This window comes from Arachis duranensis, chromosome 3 (genome assembly GCF_000817695.3).
Source record: "Arachis duranensis cultivar V14167 chromosome 3, aradu.V14167.gnm2.J7QH, whole genome shotgun sequence".
Taxonomy (NCBI): Eukaryota; Viridiplantae; Streptophyta; class Magnoliopsida; order Fabales; family Fabaceae; genus Arachis; species Arachis duranensis.
In genome coordinates, this window is record NC_029774.3 from 118260167 (window position 1) to 118279509 (window position 19343).

At 33.4% G+C, this 19343-nt stretch overlaps 3 protein-coding genes across 4 annotated transcripts; 2 read left to right on the forward strand and 1 right to left on the reverse strand.

The window, feature by feature from the left end:
• The first annotated feature begins 5908 nt into the window (after positions 1-5908).
• On the forward strand, positions 5909-10071 carry LOC107480611 ((3S,6E)-nerolidol synthase 1). Of its 2 annotated transcripts, none has more exons than XM_021138943.2 (7): positions 5909-6111; positions 6503-6776; positions 8025-8397; positions 8697-8918; positions 8997-9135; positions 9247-9495; positions 9578-10071. In XM_021138943.2, the coding sequence occupies exons 1-7, from the start codon at positions 5953-5955 to the stop codon at positions 9908-9910; spliced, it is 1749 nt and encodes a 582-aa protein (XP_020994602.1). In that variant the 5' UTR covers positions 5909-5952; the 3' UTR covers positions 9911-10071. The 2 variants fall into 2 exon arrangements, with proteins under 2 accessions (XP_020994602.1, XP_015956245.1); XM_016100759.3 differs by having other exon boundaries at positions 6509-6776; positions 9578-10070.
• Positions 10072-15194: 5123 nt separating this feature from the next.
• Positions 15195-16934, reverse strand: LOC107480612 (pentatricopeptide repeat-containing protein At1g55890, mitochondrial). Its single transcript, XM_016100760.3, has one exon. The coding sequence runs from the start codon at positions 16743-16745 to the stop codon at positions 15573-15575; it is 1173 nt and encodes a 390-aa protein (XP_015956246.1). The 5' UTR covers positions 16746-16934; the 3' UTR covers positions 15195-15572.
• A 934-nt stretch (positions 16935-17868) lies between these two features.
• On the forward strand, positions 17869-18579 carry LOC107480552 (transcription factor DYT1). Its single transcript, XM_021138945.2, has 3 exons — positions 17869-18167; positions 18236-18412; positions 18499-18579. Exons 1-3 carry the CDS (start codon positions 17991-17993, stop codon positions 18577-18579), a joined length of 435 nt encoding a protein of 144 aa, XP_020994604.1. The 5' UTR covers positions 17869-17990.
• Positions 18580-19343: the final 764 nt, after the last annotated feature.

Genomic DNA, 19343 nt, shown 5'->3' on the forward strand with positions numbered 1-19343 from the left:
GCCCCACGAAGAAAAAAAAGGAAGGCAGACTCTGTTGAAGATGCGCGTGATGGAACAAAGGAATCAAGAACATTTGAAGTTACCTGTAAAAAATGTGGCGAATCTGGCCACAATGCAAAAACATGCAAGGGACCACCAAGGCCTAAACCCTCACCAAAGAATAAAATTTAGAAAAAGGGTAATGGAAGTGGATCCACCACTGCAGCAGGGTCACAGAAGAAAGTACAAGTAACCATATCAGTCCCTCAACCACAGCCACAGGTACCTTTTTAAATTGAATTATATTCGATGATTTGTATGTCATTTATGTACTTACTTGTCTTGTTACTTCGTGTTGTGTTAGGAGCACATTACTAACTCATCCAACCAAGTTGCATCAGCAGCAAGTTTTAGGCCTCCAAGACCTAAACAACAAATTCTGAGACCTTATGTAGCTCCAGTCACTACTCCAACACCTCCTACGAAGCTTGTTTCGACTCCAAGACCTTCAACTCTACCTACTCTAACTCCTCCACCTACAGCCTCATTTGCTCTAGTACCTAGGTCACTCCATCCAGATCAGATATCAAGAGTCTCTCCATAAACAATTACTGCTACAAGCTCTGGAATTGCTGCTAGAATATTCAAGTTCATGCCTACATCAGGACTCAATCTCCAAAAGAAGAAATGATATTGCTCTGTGATATCATGCTGGTTGTAGTTATGTTGTTTAGTTTTTTGAGACCCTTTTATAATAGATTATGGTTATGTAGTGCATCTATGCAACTTTAAGATATGTTTTTGGAATGTATCTTTGATGCTAGCAACAGATATAAACTAGCTACGAGTAAGTTTTTTATTGGAATATTCAGAATTTTGATATTTGATTTCAATTATATGAAATTATGGTTATTAGACTATTTTGATAATTATGAGTGCTATGATTTGTATTAAATCATATTTTTAGAACATTATTTTTGTGAATGCATACGATTCTAATCTTGGGCAAAGAAAATTTTATTAGACAATTCTGAGAGACTATAATATTGGCAATTATACTTTGATCAATTATTCAATTACAATATATCCATACATTATAAGCACCTAATTCCCTTCTTTTTCTACCTAGCTATATCTTTTCTACAAAAATACAAACCAAAAAACCTAACATGAAAAAGAACACACTTTTGCATTGATTTCTCCACTCCCTCCTTTTACTTACAGTTTTAGTCTTCTTCTCTAATTCATCTATCAAATCTTTCAACTTCTTCACCCTCTCTTCCAGTACAATATTATGCTGGCTACTTTGCATTTTATAGGAAAAAATTTTGTCAAACCATATAAAAAATTCACAATGTAAAAGATTCTCCTATATTGAAGGAAAAAATGTACAAAATCAGAGTTAACCCATGAATTTTACAATGCATAAAGAAGATACCATATCCAATGTTCCTTACCCTATAATAAGGACATCCAAAGAAAGGTCTTCTTGGATTCTTATCTGATGAGTTTGAAAAACTCCAAATTATTTTGAAGATGATCAAACATTGTTAAAATAATTAATTACAAAATTATTAAATTGATCTCTAATTCAAATTAGCTGATTAATAATTTTGCCAATGTGCAAATTTTGGTGATTAAACTTAATGTAACTTATGGCCCAAATATGCTAAATAGATTCAGCCTTGTGCAAGAAATCCTATCTAATATGTGGTTGAATTATTTTATTAGGCAACATGAATTGGGCTAAAAAAATATGGGACAGCCCAAAAATCACTATAGTGAAAGACCAACAATTGGTTGGTCCGAAATTAAAAGAAGGAAGAAACCAAAGTTGCATGCTTTCCATGGATGCCACTTTCCCCCCTTTGATGGATTTCAAATTTATTTAACTAGCTTTAATTGCCTTCATAACATGAGAAAAAAAACTTACATTGATTTGATTGATATTATTACTCTCACACGTTACAAGGCATGGGAAAGGGAAGTGGTTAATTCATTTTAATTTCTTCCTTAATTTTATTTGAATGCTTTTCTCTCTTCTCTCTATTCTCTTTATAGTTTCGGTCATGTCAGGAAGAAGAAGAAAAAGCAAGCTATCAGAGGTGAAGTACAATAGTAGTGAAGCTATGTGCAAGCAAGAGACCAAGGTGATGATGACTCTTGCAGAAAGAAGATTTACAGTATGGTGTGGCTGAGATCTTTGCCAATTATGGTAAGATGTGGTGAAAAAATTTCAGGATCACCATGCTTAGAAATGGTGGAAGATCCAACTCGGTCAGAGAAGAAGATCCCTGGAGTATGGCTCGTCTCTACTTTTGTTCATCCATCACAGGAGGTAGCTATTGTAGCTACGTGGAGAAGAAGCAGAAGATAGAGCAGAAGGAGCCTTCAAGGATCAAGGGTTTATCAAGGGTCAGAAATCTTTCTTGGGTACCAAGTCAAGATGGAAGGCTCAGATTGATGAAGTTTGAAGTGATGGGATGAGGAAGAGGTAATTTTATGTTGAATTTAGCATTCGGTTCCCTCTCTCATCTCTCTCTATTCGAACCAGTTTGTTATTGAAGAAGAAGAAGTTGGCTCGGCTGAACCGGTTTCAACCTTGGAGGCTTTTCCCTTCTATAATAAGGGTGAACAGTCAAGGCTTGAAGTAAGGAGAAAAAGAGTGAAAAGCACAGAGTTCTCATAACTACCCAAGCTAACAGAATTTCTTCTCCTTCAATGTGTTTCATTTTGTATTTTCTTTAAGTTTTGTCTGTCTTGAGTCTCATAGAAAAAGGCAAATAGTGAGGTTTATAAGAAAAAGCCATTGAGCAAAAAAAGGCAGAGTGTGAAAAATTAAAGAAAAAGCCATAGGTATCTTAGAGGTCCTTTGTACATCTATGTGTTGTGTATCATGATTCTGTGGGAATTCCCTTGTAAATTGAGTTAGCACTTAGCAGTTGAAAGCTTGGCAGGTGACCAAGTCAAGTTCAGGATTGGAGATAGATTCTGGACTTGTCGCAGATAGGAAGGGTAGTTCCTAGGGAGAATTGGTGTCAGTAATCAGCAAGATTATAGTGAAATTCCATCATTATTGTGATGGAGACTGGATGTAGGCTGCACTACATTTAGCAGCTGAACCAGGATACTTCTTGGTGTGATTCTCTCTCTCCTCTACTCCATTTCTGTTTCTGTTGCATAAGAGACAAAACTGAAAAATATCTCTTGCCTGGTTATGAGACAAAAAGAAAATGTCTCTTGGCTAGGTACGAGACAAAAAGAAAAAATATTTTCTCAAAGCATTCTAAAAGGCAGCAAGTGTTACTAAGAAAAAATGGGCTAAGATTCAACCCCCCATTTTTCTTAGCTACTGATTACCATCATTATCTATTCCAAACTCCACAATAATGGCATAAGCTCTGCAGTAGTATCTTGGATTTTTCCCTCTTGCAATTCCAAATTTGGGGCCACCTGAAGCACTACAAGCACTACCATCTCTGCTACCTCTAACTCGTCGAGGATAAGAACTTACCGAATTCTCTCCACTTGCCATGGTTACACATTTTTAGAGCAGTACACGAAGATGATGATGACTTTTATGCCGTTGTTTTAGGATTTAGGACATCATACAAAAACACTTTTATATTTATCTTTTTAAAGACTATTTTGTCTTTCATCTTACGTGGCGTTTAACGGCTGACTTAACATCTTAATGTGATATATTGGATTCTACCGTTAAGATTTTATGGAATAAATTAACAGAAAAACTAAAATAACGAACATTTATAAAATTTAGAGACGAATTATATAATTAAATTTTATTGAAAACTCAAATATTCACTTCAAAATTCTCAGAGAATCAATTTGAGTAAATACTCATCTAGTTTAATTTGATTTTAAGAAAACATGAGCACTTATGGTTGATTGGTTCATATTAGCGCTTACTAAATGGCCCACACGAACAATGTGATTGCGTATATACTTGACTAATCAATATGAATTTTAATTTGAAATTTTGAATGTTGTGTCTTCATCATAGTACATATATTTATTTGCTTCATAGCTTCCAGCAGATAGGGACAAAATACGGTTTGTTAGAAGCAGTAAACGAACGGACCCAGTACAGAAAAAATGGCACATTGATGAAATGCACCATCCTGTCACTACTATTTACGTACTTGCCATTATATGCGTGTGTTTTAATCGAATGTGTTAGAATATATTAAGATAAATTAATTTTCATTAGAATTATTTAATATATTTAAATATTTATCATAGAATATTGCATCTTTATGATTTTGATTCTCTAAATACTTGTAAATATTTTTTTATATTATATTATTCGATATAATTTAAATATACAATTTTTTTTTATTATTTTCTCTTATCCTTTGTGACAGAATGAAACTCTTCTAAAGTGAAACCTATATATCATAACAATTATAAATTTAATAGTGGTTAATCTCTCAATTTAACACTAGCAAATCTCTCTATATTTGAGAATCTATTAGTATTATTGTCGGTGCGTCCATGGCCCTCAAATTCTAATGGTTATTATTGTAGTGTGTAATATAGACTACAAGTATATCTGTACATATAAGAATAAATACGCTATATACTTAATTTTATGTTATATTGAACATTACTTCCCTTTTTCAAATGCATGAAAGAGATGTGTTCCAGGTTAGTTAGTGAATTTTGAGAAGCACAGATTACTTATTTTCTATTTTTCTAAAAGAATTGTTTTAAATTGAGTATAGAATTATTGAAATCGAGATAAATAATGTTACTAGTTAGTTCCTTCCAAATATAAGCAGATGGCAACAAATTATGGTTGATTGATGCAGAAATCTATGGATATTAATGGCATGCATGCATGCACAGTGGTCTATTGTCAGTTTCTATATATTTTTCAGTAAATTTGTTTTGACGAGACTGACAGTTTTATTTAGATAAGTATAATATGTATCAATATTTTAACTATTATTTTAACAGAAAGATATAAGATAAAAATTGTTGGATGATTTAATATGTTGATTAATCGCTTAACATAATACATTGCAATATCTTAACTATTTTTACGGAAAAATATCTTCAATGTGATTAATTACTTAATAACAAATCAAATCAACTGAAGCATGATTTTAGACACTTTTGTTTTACAACATTCTTGGTAATTACATAGTTTGACTTGTTATTTTTAAAGCCTTCACATACATTTTAGAGTAATTACCCAAATTAATTCCTGAAGATTTTAGAATCGGATATTTTAGTTCTCAAAAAAAATTAATACATAGATTAATTCTCAAAGTTTTACTCCAGCAGACAAATCAGTTTCCAGTTTATTTTTTGGCAGTGTAATTACCCAGATTAGTTCCCAAAAATTTTAAAAACGGACATTTAATCCCCAAGAAAAATTAATGTGTCTCCACCACAAATATCTTATCTTGCATAGTTAAAATTAAGGGATAGATATTGTGAATCCAAAAAATAATTATTCTTTTTCTAAATTTCATGATTTTAGCTAAACATACGAAAATGGCTCTCCATTATTTGTCATGCATCCATATGCGGGCTCCCCATGCAAACCTTCATGTCTGCCTATCATCATAATGAGTAATGACGTTATCACTCACATATATTGGATTTTAGTTGATAACTGATAAATGAATTTACCAAACATTATTTTAAAAACATATATATGTGTTCAGGTTATTATTAGTAAAATTTAAAAAAAAATATTTTAACAAGAACACAATAAATATATTAAAAATCAAATCTTATAATTTTCAAGAAAAATTTAGTTAACAAGACCTTGAAATCGTTCTTTATTTTTTATTTCCTAAAAATTGAAAATTTTGAAAACGTGTTAATCATGATGTACCCATTTGGTTGCAGATCTATAAATAGGGTACTATGTATCCTTATTTTCTGCACTCCTGAAATTCCTTTATATACACTAATACACAAACCTTAATATATATAGTATCTATGGCCATCTCTTACTCTTCCTTTGGTTTCTCCAATCAGATATCATTTTCACCCAACAAACCAAAGCATGACTGTTGGAGCCGTTGCCTTAGTAAAACCCATTTTACTATGGTATTCAACCAAACTATAAATAATCTTCCTGAAAATTTAAACCTCAAGGTAAATTAAATTGACTTTCTCCTTTTATTTTTCTTAATCTTCGATCTTTTTAAATAATGAATTAATTCATTGATCTGTATCATGGAACAAAAGTGATGTTTGTACCATTTCTTTTTATATTATAAAAGATAAAAAAGTTTATTTTTTTTCTCCCTTCTTATAAATCACTTTTAATAAAAAAAAATTAAAAAATCTAAAACAGAAATGTACAAAAAAGAAAATAGTGCATATATCCAAAAAATATATACAACTCTTTTACTCATGTGTGCTAGTTAGAGTGAAATTCTGGAAAAGATCTAAACTTCTTTTTGACTCCTTCACTTCTTGGTCGTCTGTCATTTCTGCATTTGATAGAGAAATTGTAAATTGTAATAATGGAGCGGTTTATAAGTTTCAGGAAAGCGTAAAAGTGAGACATGGTGAAGTGGTGGAGAAAGTGAAGCGTGCACTGATGATGAGCAGCGCAGAAGAATGCTTGTCAATGGTGGACTCCATACAAAGGTTAGGCATTGAGCACCACTTTGAAGATGAGATTGCAGCAACACTTGAAAATAAATATCTTCAAACTCATCGGAGAAGCAATGAATATGATCATCGTCAAAAGCTGTCAAGAGTTGCACTTGAATTTCGTTTGTTGAGACAACAAGGCTACTACGCTCACACAGGTTACTTAGTGATGTCATTTTCAGTATTTTAAGCCATAACTTTTACTTTTAGGCAACATATCAAATGACTTTAATTTATCCCAAATAGTCAAATAGTCAAATTATTGAGGTCCCCAGGCCCACCGGCCATGCCACGTTCTCCTAGACAATTATTTAGTTATGGGAAGATATTTAACAAGAATTTACTCCATAAATCTTCATTGTACACATTGTATAAATATTTCATTGGCTCCTCATACTTTTTTATTTAATAAAGTTTTCAAATTAAAGGGGTTTTTAAAATGTTTTTCCCTTAAAAAGTTAAAATTTTTAAAGTACAAAAGCAAAAAAAAAAATAAATATTAATGTCAGAGAGTCAATTTTTTCATCAGCTTACTTCCGTTATTTTTTTAAAATTATTTTATTTATCTTAAATTTTAGGTCATAAATTATAAATTTTTAGTTTAAATTATAAATTATAAATTTTTCAAAAAATAGTAACTTTTAAAATTTTAAAAATATTAATACTAATTAACTAAGAATATTTTCTCCTTACTTTCCCTTTTAGTTATTCACTATTTTATTCATTAGTTATTAATTTAAAAAAATGATTCTATGAAAACAAAAAAACTGAATAATTTGTCACCATATATGTTATTCTAGAAAATTTTCTAAAATTATTTTATTTATTTTAAATTTTAGATCTTTAATCATAAATTCAAAATTTTAAATTTTTCAAAAATTAATAATTTTTTAATTTTAAAAAATACTAACATTAGTTAACCAAAAATTATTGTCTCCTTATTTTCACATTACTAAAAATTATTGTCTCCTTACTTTGCTTTTAGTTATTCACTACTTTATTTATTAGTTAGTCTTTTTGTAAAGATACTTGTGTGTCTATTATTATTGGACGTATTAATGAATTATTTTTTTAAATTTTTTAACAAGCTATAATAAAATCGATTTTTTTATAACAATAACAATAAATTTAATTGTTATTAGGTCGGGTCGAAGTGACCAATTTACATAACCTATTTGATTATGAATTTGTTTTAAACAAAAATTAAAAATATATTTATTTTTTATCAAAAAATTTAAACATAATTTAATTTAGATTATATAAATCAATCGAATTAAATTAAATTTAATAATTATAATACGGATAATTAGATTTATTATTGTTATTATAATAAACTGATTTTATTCTGATTTATTAAAAAATAAATTATTAACCGATTTAATCATGCATGTTGTTGCATCTTATAGACGTGTTTGATGAATACCATAACACTAAAGGCGAGCTCAAACACACCTTATTATACGAGGACATAGATGAGTTAATTGCTTTGTTCGAAGCATCTCAACTAAGAATTCCAGGGGAGTATTTTCTTGATGAAGCAGAGGATTTTAGCCGGCAGTACCTCTGGTCCATTGCTTCAAGGTTTCATGATCATCCTCAAGCCAAATCTATTCAACACACATTGCGCTTCCCAATTCATAGAACTCTTCCACGATTCATTCCTCAAACCTTACAACTTCTTGGAAATGCACCGTGGACTACTTCTTTACAACAACTGTCTCAAATTGATACCCAACTCGTTAACTCTTTGCATCTCAAGGAAATTCTCCAAGTTTCCAAGTCAGTTCACTTTGCTTTCTATTAATTCACGTTGTTAGAATATAATTAGGTTCAATTAGAATTATTTAGTATATTTGAATATTTATTATAGAATATTACGTTTTTATTATTACGATTCTCTTAGCACCTATAAATATCATTTTATATTATATTATTTTAGACAATTTAAACACAACTTGAATAACTCAATAATACACAATTTTTTTTAATTGATTCTAATTATATTCTAACACACATTACTCTATATACATAGTAATTGTCATTTTCATATTTTAGTATACTTTTCGATACATGTATAGGTGGTGGAAAGATTTGGGTTTGGCGAAGGAGTTGAAGTTTGTTAGAGATGAACCAATAAAATGGTACATGTGGCCCATGGCATGTCTCTCTGGTCCACGCTTCTCACAAGAAAGAGTTGACCTCACTAAACCTTTGTCCTTAATTTACATCGTCGATGATATCTTTGATTGTTATGGTGGAAGCATCCATGAACTCACCCTTTTCACTCATGCAGTCGAGAGGTATATGTACATGATGTTTTATACAAATCAATATGAATTCATATATATAGAATTAAAACACGATTATTTGATATGTAGGTGGGACTTGGCAGCCATGGAAGAATTACCAAATTGCATGAAAGTGTGCTTTAAGACTCTTTACGAAGTGACTAACGAGTTTGCGCTCAAGACCTATGTCAAACACGGATTGAATCCAATAAGCACCTTAGTAAAATCGGTAATAAAATAATAATTGTACTGAAAATTAAGATATAAACACGTATTAATTATCTGCTACGAAAATACAACTAATTAATTATTAATTATTGCATGCATGATAATGTTGCAGTGGGTAAAACTATTCAATGCATTCCTGGAAGAAGCAAAATGGTTTGCGTCAGGGAATTTACCAAGTGCTGAAGAGTATTTGAAAATTGGTAGAGTGAGTACAGGGGTGCACGTGATCCTTGTCCATGCTTTCTTTTCCATGGGTCAGGGATTAACCAATCGGAATGTGACTCTAATGAATGAATTCCCAACCATTATATCCACATTAAGCACAATTCTTAGGCTATGTGATGACTTGGAAGGCGACAAAGTAATTATTACCACCATCACATAAACTTTGTTTTCTCTCTTTCTCTTTATCAATACATATTTTATATTTTTCACTGGTGCAGGAGTCTAACAAAGATGATACTCGTGATGGATCGTACATAAAATGCTACATAAAGGATCACTCTGGAATTTCAATTGAAGAGACACGAAAGCATGTCAGTAATCGAATTTCAGAAGAATGGAAACGACTTAACCAGGAATTGCTAGCACCGGAAAATCAATTACCATCGTCTTTTGTTAGAATGTGCTTCAATGGTGCTCGCATGGTACCTCTCATGTACAGCTATGATGGCGATAGCCCATCAAAGCTAGAGGAGCATGTCAAGTCCTTGATCTACAATGGTGCTAACCTACAACCTACTCCTCCACAAGATCACGCCACAGTTGTTGCCTGAAGCAACCATAGGATAAAGATTGATCCATGAATAAAATAATTCTAAAAGTATACAGTAAATATAAGCTCACGTGTATTGTAATTGTTAGTATCGATATGTTGCGAGAGCCATGTACAATAAATAAGCAATGAAAGTTCTTTGGAAAATTAGTATTTTCTTATAAATTTAATTATCTTATGTCTTAAAAATGCATTTTAAAAATAATAATAAATTTGTTACAAAATTTTTAATATATTCAATTTTAAAATATATTTCTAGGACAAATATTTGTAACATCCCTATTTTAATTGGGCTATGGATTGTTGCCCATAGTTAATATGCAGGTTGACTCCTCCTGTAATGCCACGTGCGGTCATGCTCTGCTTACCCTGGCAATGATGACGCACGCCATCTTAGGTTCTTCATTTGGTTGTTATAAAATGCAGAGAATTATAAAAGAAATGTCTATTGTCTAGTTAGTTGGGCACGTGACACACGACATTGAAGATTATGAAATACATCAATATCTATCTTGGTCTTTTATTCACTGTGGACCATGCAATACATCAGGACCAAAAACAAGGTATATACATGAATTATAAAGGATTATCATTATTATCATTATTATGTTGGTCTAGAAAGATTTATTATTTTCATGACAAAATTTGGCTTGTTAGATTTGCGATTGGTAAGGACGGATTTGAGATTCCGTCTTAGTTTTTGTAAAATGCATTAACTTTACAAAGCATGATGAATGAAAATGCAGAAAAATGAACAGTATTTATTTAAGGATCCCCTAGGAAAATAATGAAATATGTATACAATAGTTACAATGGATTCTTTATTAGCCTCAAATTAAAATTAAAGCATAAAATTAACTCTAATTCTATTATGGTTGTTTACTTGAACACATCACTATATTTTTACTATTTACAATTTTTTCCTAAATCTCCAATCTTCTTTTGTTTCACTGTTTGTTTTCCCAAATCCCCAATCCCTTTTGTTTCGCCGTTTCTTCTCCCCCTATTCAAACCTTCCCAATTCCTTGCAGAGACCCGTGAGAGTGCTAGAACCCTCAGCCCCGCAACATGCAATCAAGAAAGGTCATAGGTGAATGCAAGCGACCTGTTCATTGCTTTCAAGCACGGCGCCGTCGCTGAACATCCGGCATTCGCTGCAATCCAGCCACCGGACGAGAAGCCGCCGATCAGAACTGCCGCCAGGGAGATCTCACCGCCGAACTGAACATCTTCTGAGTATTCCGCGAGTGGGCCCCGTTGTCTCTGAGCATAGAAGCAGCCGACCTTGAAGGAATAGCCGCCTGCTAGTCAACGGTTCACCGGAAAGACAATGAACATCTTGACCGGAAGAATCATAACCATCCAAGGTAAGTGGGTGAGGTTGTTCAGTTTTTAATTGGTAATCGCATTTGCATGTTTGATTGTAGATAGATTTTGTTGATGAAATGCGTGATTAGCCATGGTGAAATAGCAGCAGGAGCCATTTTTGTAGTTAGTTTAGGTTGTTGAAGTTCTTCATGATTTTATTTTAGCGCGAAAAAGATCGAAAAAATTTGGGATCGTGTTTATATATGAGTTAAGTTTAAAATTTTTTTGTCTATTTCCGTGTGGACCATGTGCATGCAACGTGACGTATAATGACTGACCATCATTGAAAATTGGTTGATATTTTTTGGATGATTACTTTAGTAGGATATTAGATGGTTAGTTTTGCGAATTTTCTCAAGTTTGAACAATTTCTAATTCCTGCTATGTTGCTCTTGCCACTGCAACCAAATAGTTACATGAACTAGTTGTTATTGATTTGTAATAAATTTAAAATTAACTTCATATCAGGGCTGGACCGTAATGATTTTTAAATTCGAACGGCAAAATTGCATTTAGGATAAAAGATATTTGTGATGAAGAATACAAATTGTATCTACTATATTTTTTTGGTAATGGTGTTCATAGATTAGTTAGTTTTGTGTTAATTGATTAAATTGGGGGTGTTTTTTATTTTTAAGTTTGTGTTTCCTTACAGATTAGTGAGTGTTATTATTTTTCGGATGGAGTAATTATTATTGTTACAAGGAGCAGTTTTTTGGAGCAGTTAACTAAACCAGTATTTTTAATTTTTTCATTTATTTTTGTTTAAATGATTTCATTAGAGGACATTGTTATACTAAAGCAGTTAAGTATTGATTAGTTTCTTGTAATATTGTTATTAATTTTTAGGAAATGGAAAAGACATTCAAGTATTGAGGTATGAGCATGGGCAGAAATATGATCCACATTATGCTACTTTCCTGACAAAGTTAATATAGCTCGAGGTGGACACCATCTTGCAACTATTTTCATGTATCTCACTGATATGACCAGTAGTGGTTAACGCAGAGGTTTGTATAATAATTGATGCACTCATTCTTCCTAGTTATAAATTTATTACTGAAAAACCATTACAGTTCATTTCAATTAGAATAATTATATCTCTAGTTATACCAATCTTTTTAACATGTGATCTGAATTAGAATAGTATTTTGGAGCTGTTATGTTTTAGCTTCGTCTCCAGGCTTTCAAAAATTTGATTCATCACCAGCACTATATACCAATACTATCACTTCTTGAGAGTCATTATTTAATTCTGTGATTGACTGTTAATAATTCTGTGGTGTATATGTTTAGTGCATAGTTGCTCCTTCATATTACCTATTTTTTTCCTATGATCATTTTGTCTGTTGGAGCTCTTATCTATTTAGTTTATTTATTTTTTCATTTTCATTGGTCCTGTTTATTAGAACATATGTATAGGACCTGCACATCATTTTTAAGATTTGTGTCTGTTTCTCTTTTTTTCAGAAGAAACAATTATTTGTATCCATAAATTCTACTAATACTGCTAAAAAATATTCATAACAAAATTAACATTATAGAATTTCAGAATTTTTTGGTTGGCTTGTTTTTAGCAATTTGAATATCATTTACAACATTTTAATTTTCTTACACCATTAACATTAAATAAAATTAATATGGTTCACTTTCATACGCACCATTAACATTAATAACATGTGGACCTTTGCAACAGCTGCCTTAGAACCTTAAAACTAACATGAATCCTTTAAACATAGAGATGAAAAAATATACACTATCATAACCTTGTCCATGATCTGGTAACTGTATTTTATATTAATTCGAACGAAAAATTAATTACCATTAGTTATCAAATCAAACATGAACATTATGACTACACAAAAGTAAGCTAGACTACAATACCTCATCACCAAGCTCCTTCTCTTCACTTTCAACATCTGTATCATCCGACAACTGCGTGGCCTAAAATTCCAAAACAAACAGAGTAACCAAAAGGAGGAAGATCCTTATCAAAACTCATTTCAATAAAATCTCTAAAACAATCACCGAAAACACATCAACAGCTACAAATACAGTTAAGAGAATTATTTTTTCATTTCATGTATTATTTAATTAATTTTCACCCTTTATTTGTTTTTTTTTTTCATTCAATGAAAATCATGAGGAATTATTTACTCCATTTTGGCTATTATTTAAGGACTTTAATCACCTTTTAGTGACTTTTTTTTTTCACTCCATGAATAAAATTATTTTCATGTATATTTACATACACACACTCTTTTCTTCGGATGCAGGAAGAACATAAGCACATTATTCATTATAAACCACTCAAATAACTTCATAATTGATTAATCTATGCAAATGTAGGATACACATAACCATATAATCCCATAAGCATGAAAAAAATTAAAATAACATGCAGGAAGCATATGAGCATATAACTAAAAAATATGTAGTGAGCACATAACCATACCATTACATGATTATAACACTCATATAAGCATTCCATAGTTAACATGTTGCAAATACAAGTAGCATTCACTTCAATTCAGTAAACAAATTCAGCCACTACATCACCCTATGGTTATCTATTTTATATACTTGCATGATCATCATGTAGGGATAATATACACACCATAAATAAAAATGAATTCATATAAGCATACAAAAATTAAATTATGATATCCCATCATCCATATAAGCACATAAGTCCCAGATAGAATGATTAGCAAATAAAGATGCCATTTAACATGAAGACAGCATACATTCATATAAAAAACACATACAAAAATATGCTTCCTGGATATAATCATATAAACATGAAATGATTAATTAATTTCATCTAATCCTTAATGCATATAATGATACCATTAAATATAAAACAAACATAAATTTATTTGCATCTCAACTCATTGATTACATTTGCATGTTTCATAAACATACAATCAAAGAACTCATTTACATTGTGACTAAACATAAAAATTACACGCAAAATAAACATCCATGGCAGAATTTGAAGATTCTAATTATTCACCTTGTTCGACTTGTGACCGTGGCCTGCGACATCGCCGGCTAAATTTTTTGAAACGTCAGAGGCTACACAAACTAACGGTTCAACTATATCGACCTCCATTAATGAATTTCGGCAAGGTGACGTGCATAAAGGAGGACCCTCGCTTGAAACATGTTCTTCTTGCGATTCTACCATTCTGAAGGAGTCAAAACCGACTGCGTTCTGTGCGGAGGAAAGGACGGCACTGGTTGGTTAGTTGTTATTAGCGGTGGACTGTTCGATGGTAGACGAAAGAGGAAGCCGATCAACGGGACGCAGTGCTGGGCAGTGGACTGCTCTGGGAGCTTGAAAGATACGTATGGGACAGCCGCTTGATCAAGGAGGAAATAACGCGGGGAGAGAGATTCTCGTTTTAACCTAATTATTTGATTTGTTTCTATAATTAAGAGTAATTCTATTAATTTCAAATTTCAAATTAAAAATAATATAAAATTAATTAATAACCCATAATTTATTTTTAATTTCAATTAAACCCTATTGTATGCATTATACAATGAATCTATTGTTTCCTCATATTTTTCCTTTATTTAAATAAAAAACATTGTTCAATAACTTATCTTACTGTGGAACCCACCAAATAATTTTATGGTAATCTCTTATCTTAATCAACGATGCCTTTACTCCGGCTGAAAGATGAAACGAGATTCTTATTCTTCTCCAGCCGATATCAGACCAGAATAATATAATTATAAAAGAGCATTCTCAAAAAATAAAAACCCTAATATCTGCCAAATTAATTTTAAATGAATATTTCTGAACATAAACCATCACTTCTAGACTTGTAGTCAAAATTCAAGGCTGGAAACTCAACTCGACTGAAAGACAAAGTGAGGGAGCTAAGAAACGACCATGGAATTGCATCTTTGCCAATGTCAAGTAGAGAAAAATGTTAAAGAGATAGCATAACTGCATAAGGATATATGGTGTATCAATGAAGACTGTCAGAGCCACGAGACTGAAGACATTTTCATTCTTTGGGACATAACCAATTACTCATAAGGCCAAGCTCGCATGAATAATTCATTTGATGGCTAATACCTAAGGACCTAAAAGGAGCAGCGCAATCGCACAGCAAAGGCCATTTTCAAGCAATCAGTTTACTGATCTCTGAATGCCAAACAAAACGTATTAAGCCATTTTTAGTGGCAATGGCAAATTCACCATTTATGACAGAACATCAAATAAAGTGCAAGATTAACGGTAGACACAACACACACACACACAAAAAAAGGGTTCTACTCTACTCGCTCTTCTTTTCCTCTGCTGGTCCAGGCAAATTTAGCTTATAGCGGCAATACTTATTTGCTTTCCCTAGTTCCACAATCTCCTCCGCCTCTGAAACCATAGACTCCGCCACCAGCTTATCAACCACGAGCTGTAGCAACGACCCATCAACACGCAACCTATGGTTGAAGATGTCCTTAGACACCTCATGTGCTGTTTTCAAATCACCCTTCTCACACAGGAAAGGAACAAGTGTGGCATAAGTGACCTTATCAGGATCAAACTCAGATTTCCCAATCTCACCAAACCACTTCTTTGCTTCATCCAAATTGCCCTCATTCACAAACCCCTTAATCAAGGCATTGAAGCTGAAAACATCAGGCTTCACACCATCCTTCTTCATTTCCTCGATGAACTCAACGGCTTCCTTTGTTTTCTTCTCCAGAGCCAACCCCATCAACCTCGAATTGCAGGTCCTGATATCAGGTGTAATACTCTTCCCACGCATCGAAACCCACAGCTTCTCCCCATCCTCAAAACGACCATTTGCATACAACGCATCAAGCAGCGTGTTGAAAGTGATCAAATCAGGCTTCAGTCCCTTCTTCTCCATCTCGTCAAGCATCTCCAACCCTGAATCGAAAGAACCAGATTCGCATAAAGCCTTGATGAGGATGTTGTAGGACACCAAGTTAGGCTCCACGGAGAGCTCCTTGGGAAGCTCCTTGAAAAGGGTGTGGACGAGGTCAAACTTGCGAGAGTGAAGGTACGCGGCGAGGAGGGCGTTGAAGGAGAGCACGGTGCGAGTGCAGTTTCGTTGGGGCATTTCGTCGAACAACTTGCGGGCATGGCGGTACATGCGAGATTTCCCATAGAGTGTGATGATGCGGGAGCAGAAGCCCTCCTTGTCGATCTCTGGGTACTTCTTCTGGTGGTCGAGGATGTTGCGGACGCAGCTGAATCTCTTGGCGGAGGCGAGGCGGCGAACGGTGTCCTCGTATATGCCGGTCTTTTTGCGGAAGCGCTCAACGTCGGAGGCCTTCTTGAACTTCTCCACGAGGCGCGTGAAGTTCGATTCCTTGTACAGGTCCTGAGATATTGCCTTGATGCTGGTTGTTGATGCGGCGGAGGAGGTGGTGGCGGATTGTGTGGCCGTGCAGAGGCTGCGGTGGAGAACGCGACGATACATGGTGGTAGTAGTGGCGTCACTGCCGTGGAGCGTGGAGTGTTTTTCGCTACAAGAATTGGAGGGTGGCGGAAGAACTCATGTTAGGTCTCAGTCTCACAGTAAATGAGTATTGGATCATATCTGTTAAGGCCCATATTAATTTTCTCGTTTTGTTATTGGGCTCACATCAGAGTGTTGGCCCAACAGAGGATTATTTTCTGGGTAACATGAGCATAACATGAGAGGAAAGCTAAGGAGACTGGGGTTGTGTTACTCACAGTAGGTACAGCACATGACAAGTTGGGGTTATATCATGTTGATGTACTTAACAAAAATTCTTGGAACTTTCTAAGAAGCAAAAGGCATCAAGGGGCTCTAACAACCTCAGTCAATCGTACTTTGGCAGTCAACAAGGACTAACTGCCACACATCACTTCAATTCCCAAACTTCACATTTTGTTTGCTCAATACCACAAATAAATTCATTCATATTATGCAATAATCATCCATTTTTGCCTCTACAGGCCACTAACTAAACTGCATTAATTCATTAATGATCTAATGTTATACTTTTACCTTGTGAAGCTCTACACCATACAGCAGCAACAGAGTTAGCCATAATAACTTTTTTATTTTCAAGTGTACATTAATTTTAAAATGTTGATATATATTAAAATAAATTTGATTTCTCATGACACTTTTATGACCCCAAAAAAAAAAAAAAGATCATAACAACTTTTTCTCTCTCTCACAAGAATAAGGTGTGTTAACTCTTGGACCAACCAAATGAAAGCCCCCCATAAAACACACACACGCCAAAATATACAACAACATCTCTGATCTGACATGATTGCTTTGTGAGAAGCATTTATATATGTAGCCCCCAAATCCCAATCACTAAAAGATCTTTAATTTGTTTGTTAAGAAGTTCCTCCATTCCCTAAGACCCCAAGAATGGGAAACCTATATGATAATAGGCTAACAGTGTCTGTAGATGAGTTATATTTCAATGCTGAAAACAGTAGCATCAACAAGAGGGGGAGGATGGGAAGGAGGAACTATGATGCTGATGACACAGTAGTGTACAAATCCAAGAACCTTGAGACTGAAAGGAGAAGGAGACAGAAGCTCAGTGACAGGCTCTTGATGCTGCGCTCCTTAGTCCCCATCATCACAAATGCAACCACCTTGACCCTTCTCTTTTAATCACCCAATGCTTTCTTCTAATTCTCTGCTCATTGTGAAGCCTGCTTTTGATTTCTTCAGATGAACAAAGCAACAATAATTGAGGATGCCATCACTTACATTAAGAACCTTAAAGACAAAGTTGACAGTCTCACCCGAGAGCTTCAGGAAATAGAAGCAACATCGGAGACAACACTTGTAGAACCAAAGACTAACGAGACTAACAATGGTGAAGCCATGAAAGAATGGGGGATAAAGGTTAACCTTAGCTTTTTCCAATTGGCAAAAATTGATACAAGTACAATTATAATAATGTTGTTTTACAGGAAGAGGTGAGAGTGACCAACATTGATGGAAAGAAGCTGTGGTTGAAGATGATCATAGAGAAGAAGAAGGGAAGGTTCACACAGTTGATGGATGCCATTCATTCGTTTGGCATAGAGCTCATAGACACAAATGTTACAACCATGAAAGGAGCACTTTTGATCACAGCTTCTATACAGGTGAGTAGTCATCTACCATGCATGATTTCCTTTCATTTGAGCAACTATGCTCTATCACCTTACTCACAATCTTATATATGCTTCAGGGCATGGATGGTGAAGCACTTGTGGTTCAGCAAACCAAAGAGTTGATGCTAGATATTATCAACTCCACACACAGCTATTGACATTTTTATTTTTATTTTTACTTGTTCATTTGTTCATCAATTCATGTACTAAATGATGATATCAATTAACTCATTAAGAGAGTATTATTATTATTGCAATAATAATTTATTTTCCAAATTGGGTTGTTTCCTTTCCCTTAGCGCTCAAGTTTCCATAAATACACTAAATTAAGAGAATTATTTCAAACATTTATAAAAATTGTTAGCAGAGAACTTAGAAATTACAAGATGCTCATTTATTTTTCATCCAATTAAGACCAGAGGTGGCAGAGCTAAATGAAGCGAAATGACCAAATTAAATAATATATTCCTAGTTAGAGAAATTTTATAGGTAGTTACTTCTAATAATTAAATAGAATGAAAACACGATGATGTTGGGTTAGAAAGGAGGTACACAAAGTGAGAAGAGTCTGGGACTGCTTAAAGCGTATAGAGATGTAGTAGCAGAATCAGCATTGTCTAGTTACTGCTCAGTTGCAAAAGTGAAGTGTTGAGTACCTCAATAAAACAGTACATAGTACATACATACATGCATCTATATAGGAAAATGAATTCAATATATCCAAATCAAATGTTAGCTATTTGAATCTAGCTAGGACAGGTTTCTACACCCAAGATTACACATGAAAGTTGGGTTTAAATATTTGTTTAGGACTTTAGGTACATATTTAGTTTTCATTAAAAAGGAAAAGAAAAAAATATCATTATATAACTCCCACACTCACACTCTCAGATTTTTAAACCTTATCCGAGTGATGAGATTT

What these genes read in the sequence shown, in the direction of transcription:
- LOC107480612 (XM_016100760.3), bottom strand. Translation starts at nt 16,745, where the DNA reads ATGTATCGTCGCGTTCTCCACCGCAGCCTCTGCACGGCCACACAATCC.
- LOC107480611 (XM_021138943.2), top strand. Translation starts at nt 5,953, where the DNA reads ATGGCCATCTCTTACTCTTCCTTTGGTTTCTCCAATCAGATATCATTT. An exon ending in CTGAAAATTTAAACCTCAAG is followed by an intron (nt 6,112 to 6,502) that starts GTAAATTAAATT and finishes GCGGTTTATAAG; the next exon opens with TTTCAGGAAAGCGTAAAAGT. An exon ending in GAAATTCTCCAAGTTTCCAA is followed by an intron (nt 8,398 to 8,696) that starts GTCAGTTCACTT and finishes ATACATGTATAG; the next exon opens with GTGGTGGAAAGATTTGGGTT.
- LOC107480552 (XM_021138945.2), top strand. Translation starts at nt 17,991, where the DNA reads ATGAACAAAGCAACAATAATTGAGGATGCCATCACTTACATTAAGAAC. An exon ending in TGAAAGAATGGGGGATAAAG is followed by an intron (nt 18,168 to 18,235) that starts GTTAACCTTAGC and finishes GTTGTTTTACAG; the next exon opens with GAAGAGGTGAGAGTGACCAA. An exon ending in TGATCACAGCTTCTATACAG is followed by an intron (nt 18,413 to 18,498) that starts GTGAGTAGTCAT and finishes TATATGCTTCAG; the next exon opens with GGCATGGATGGTGAAGCACT.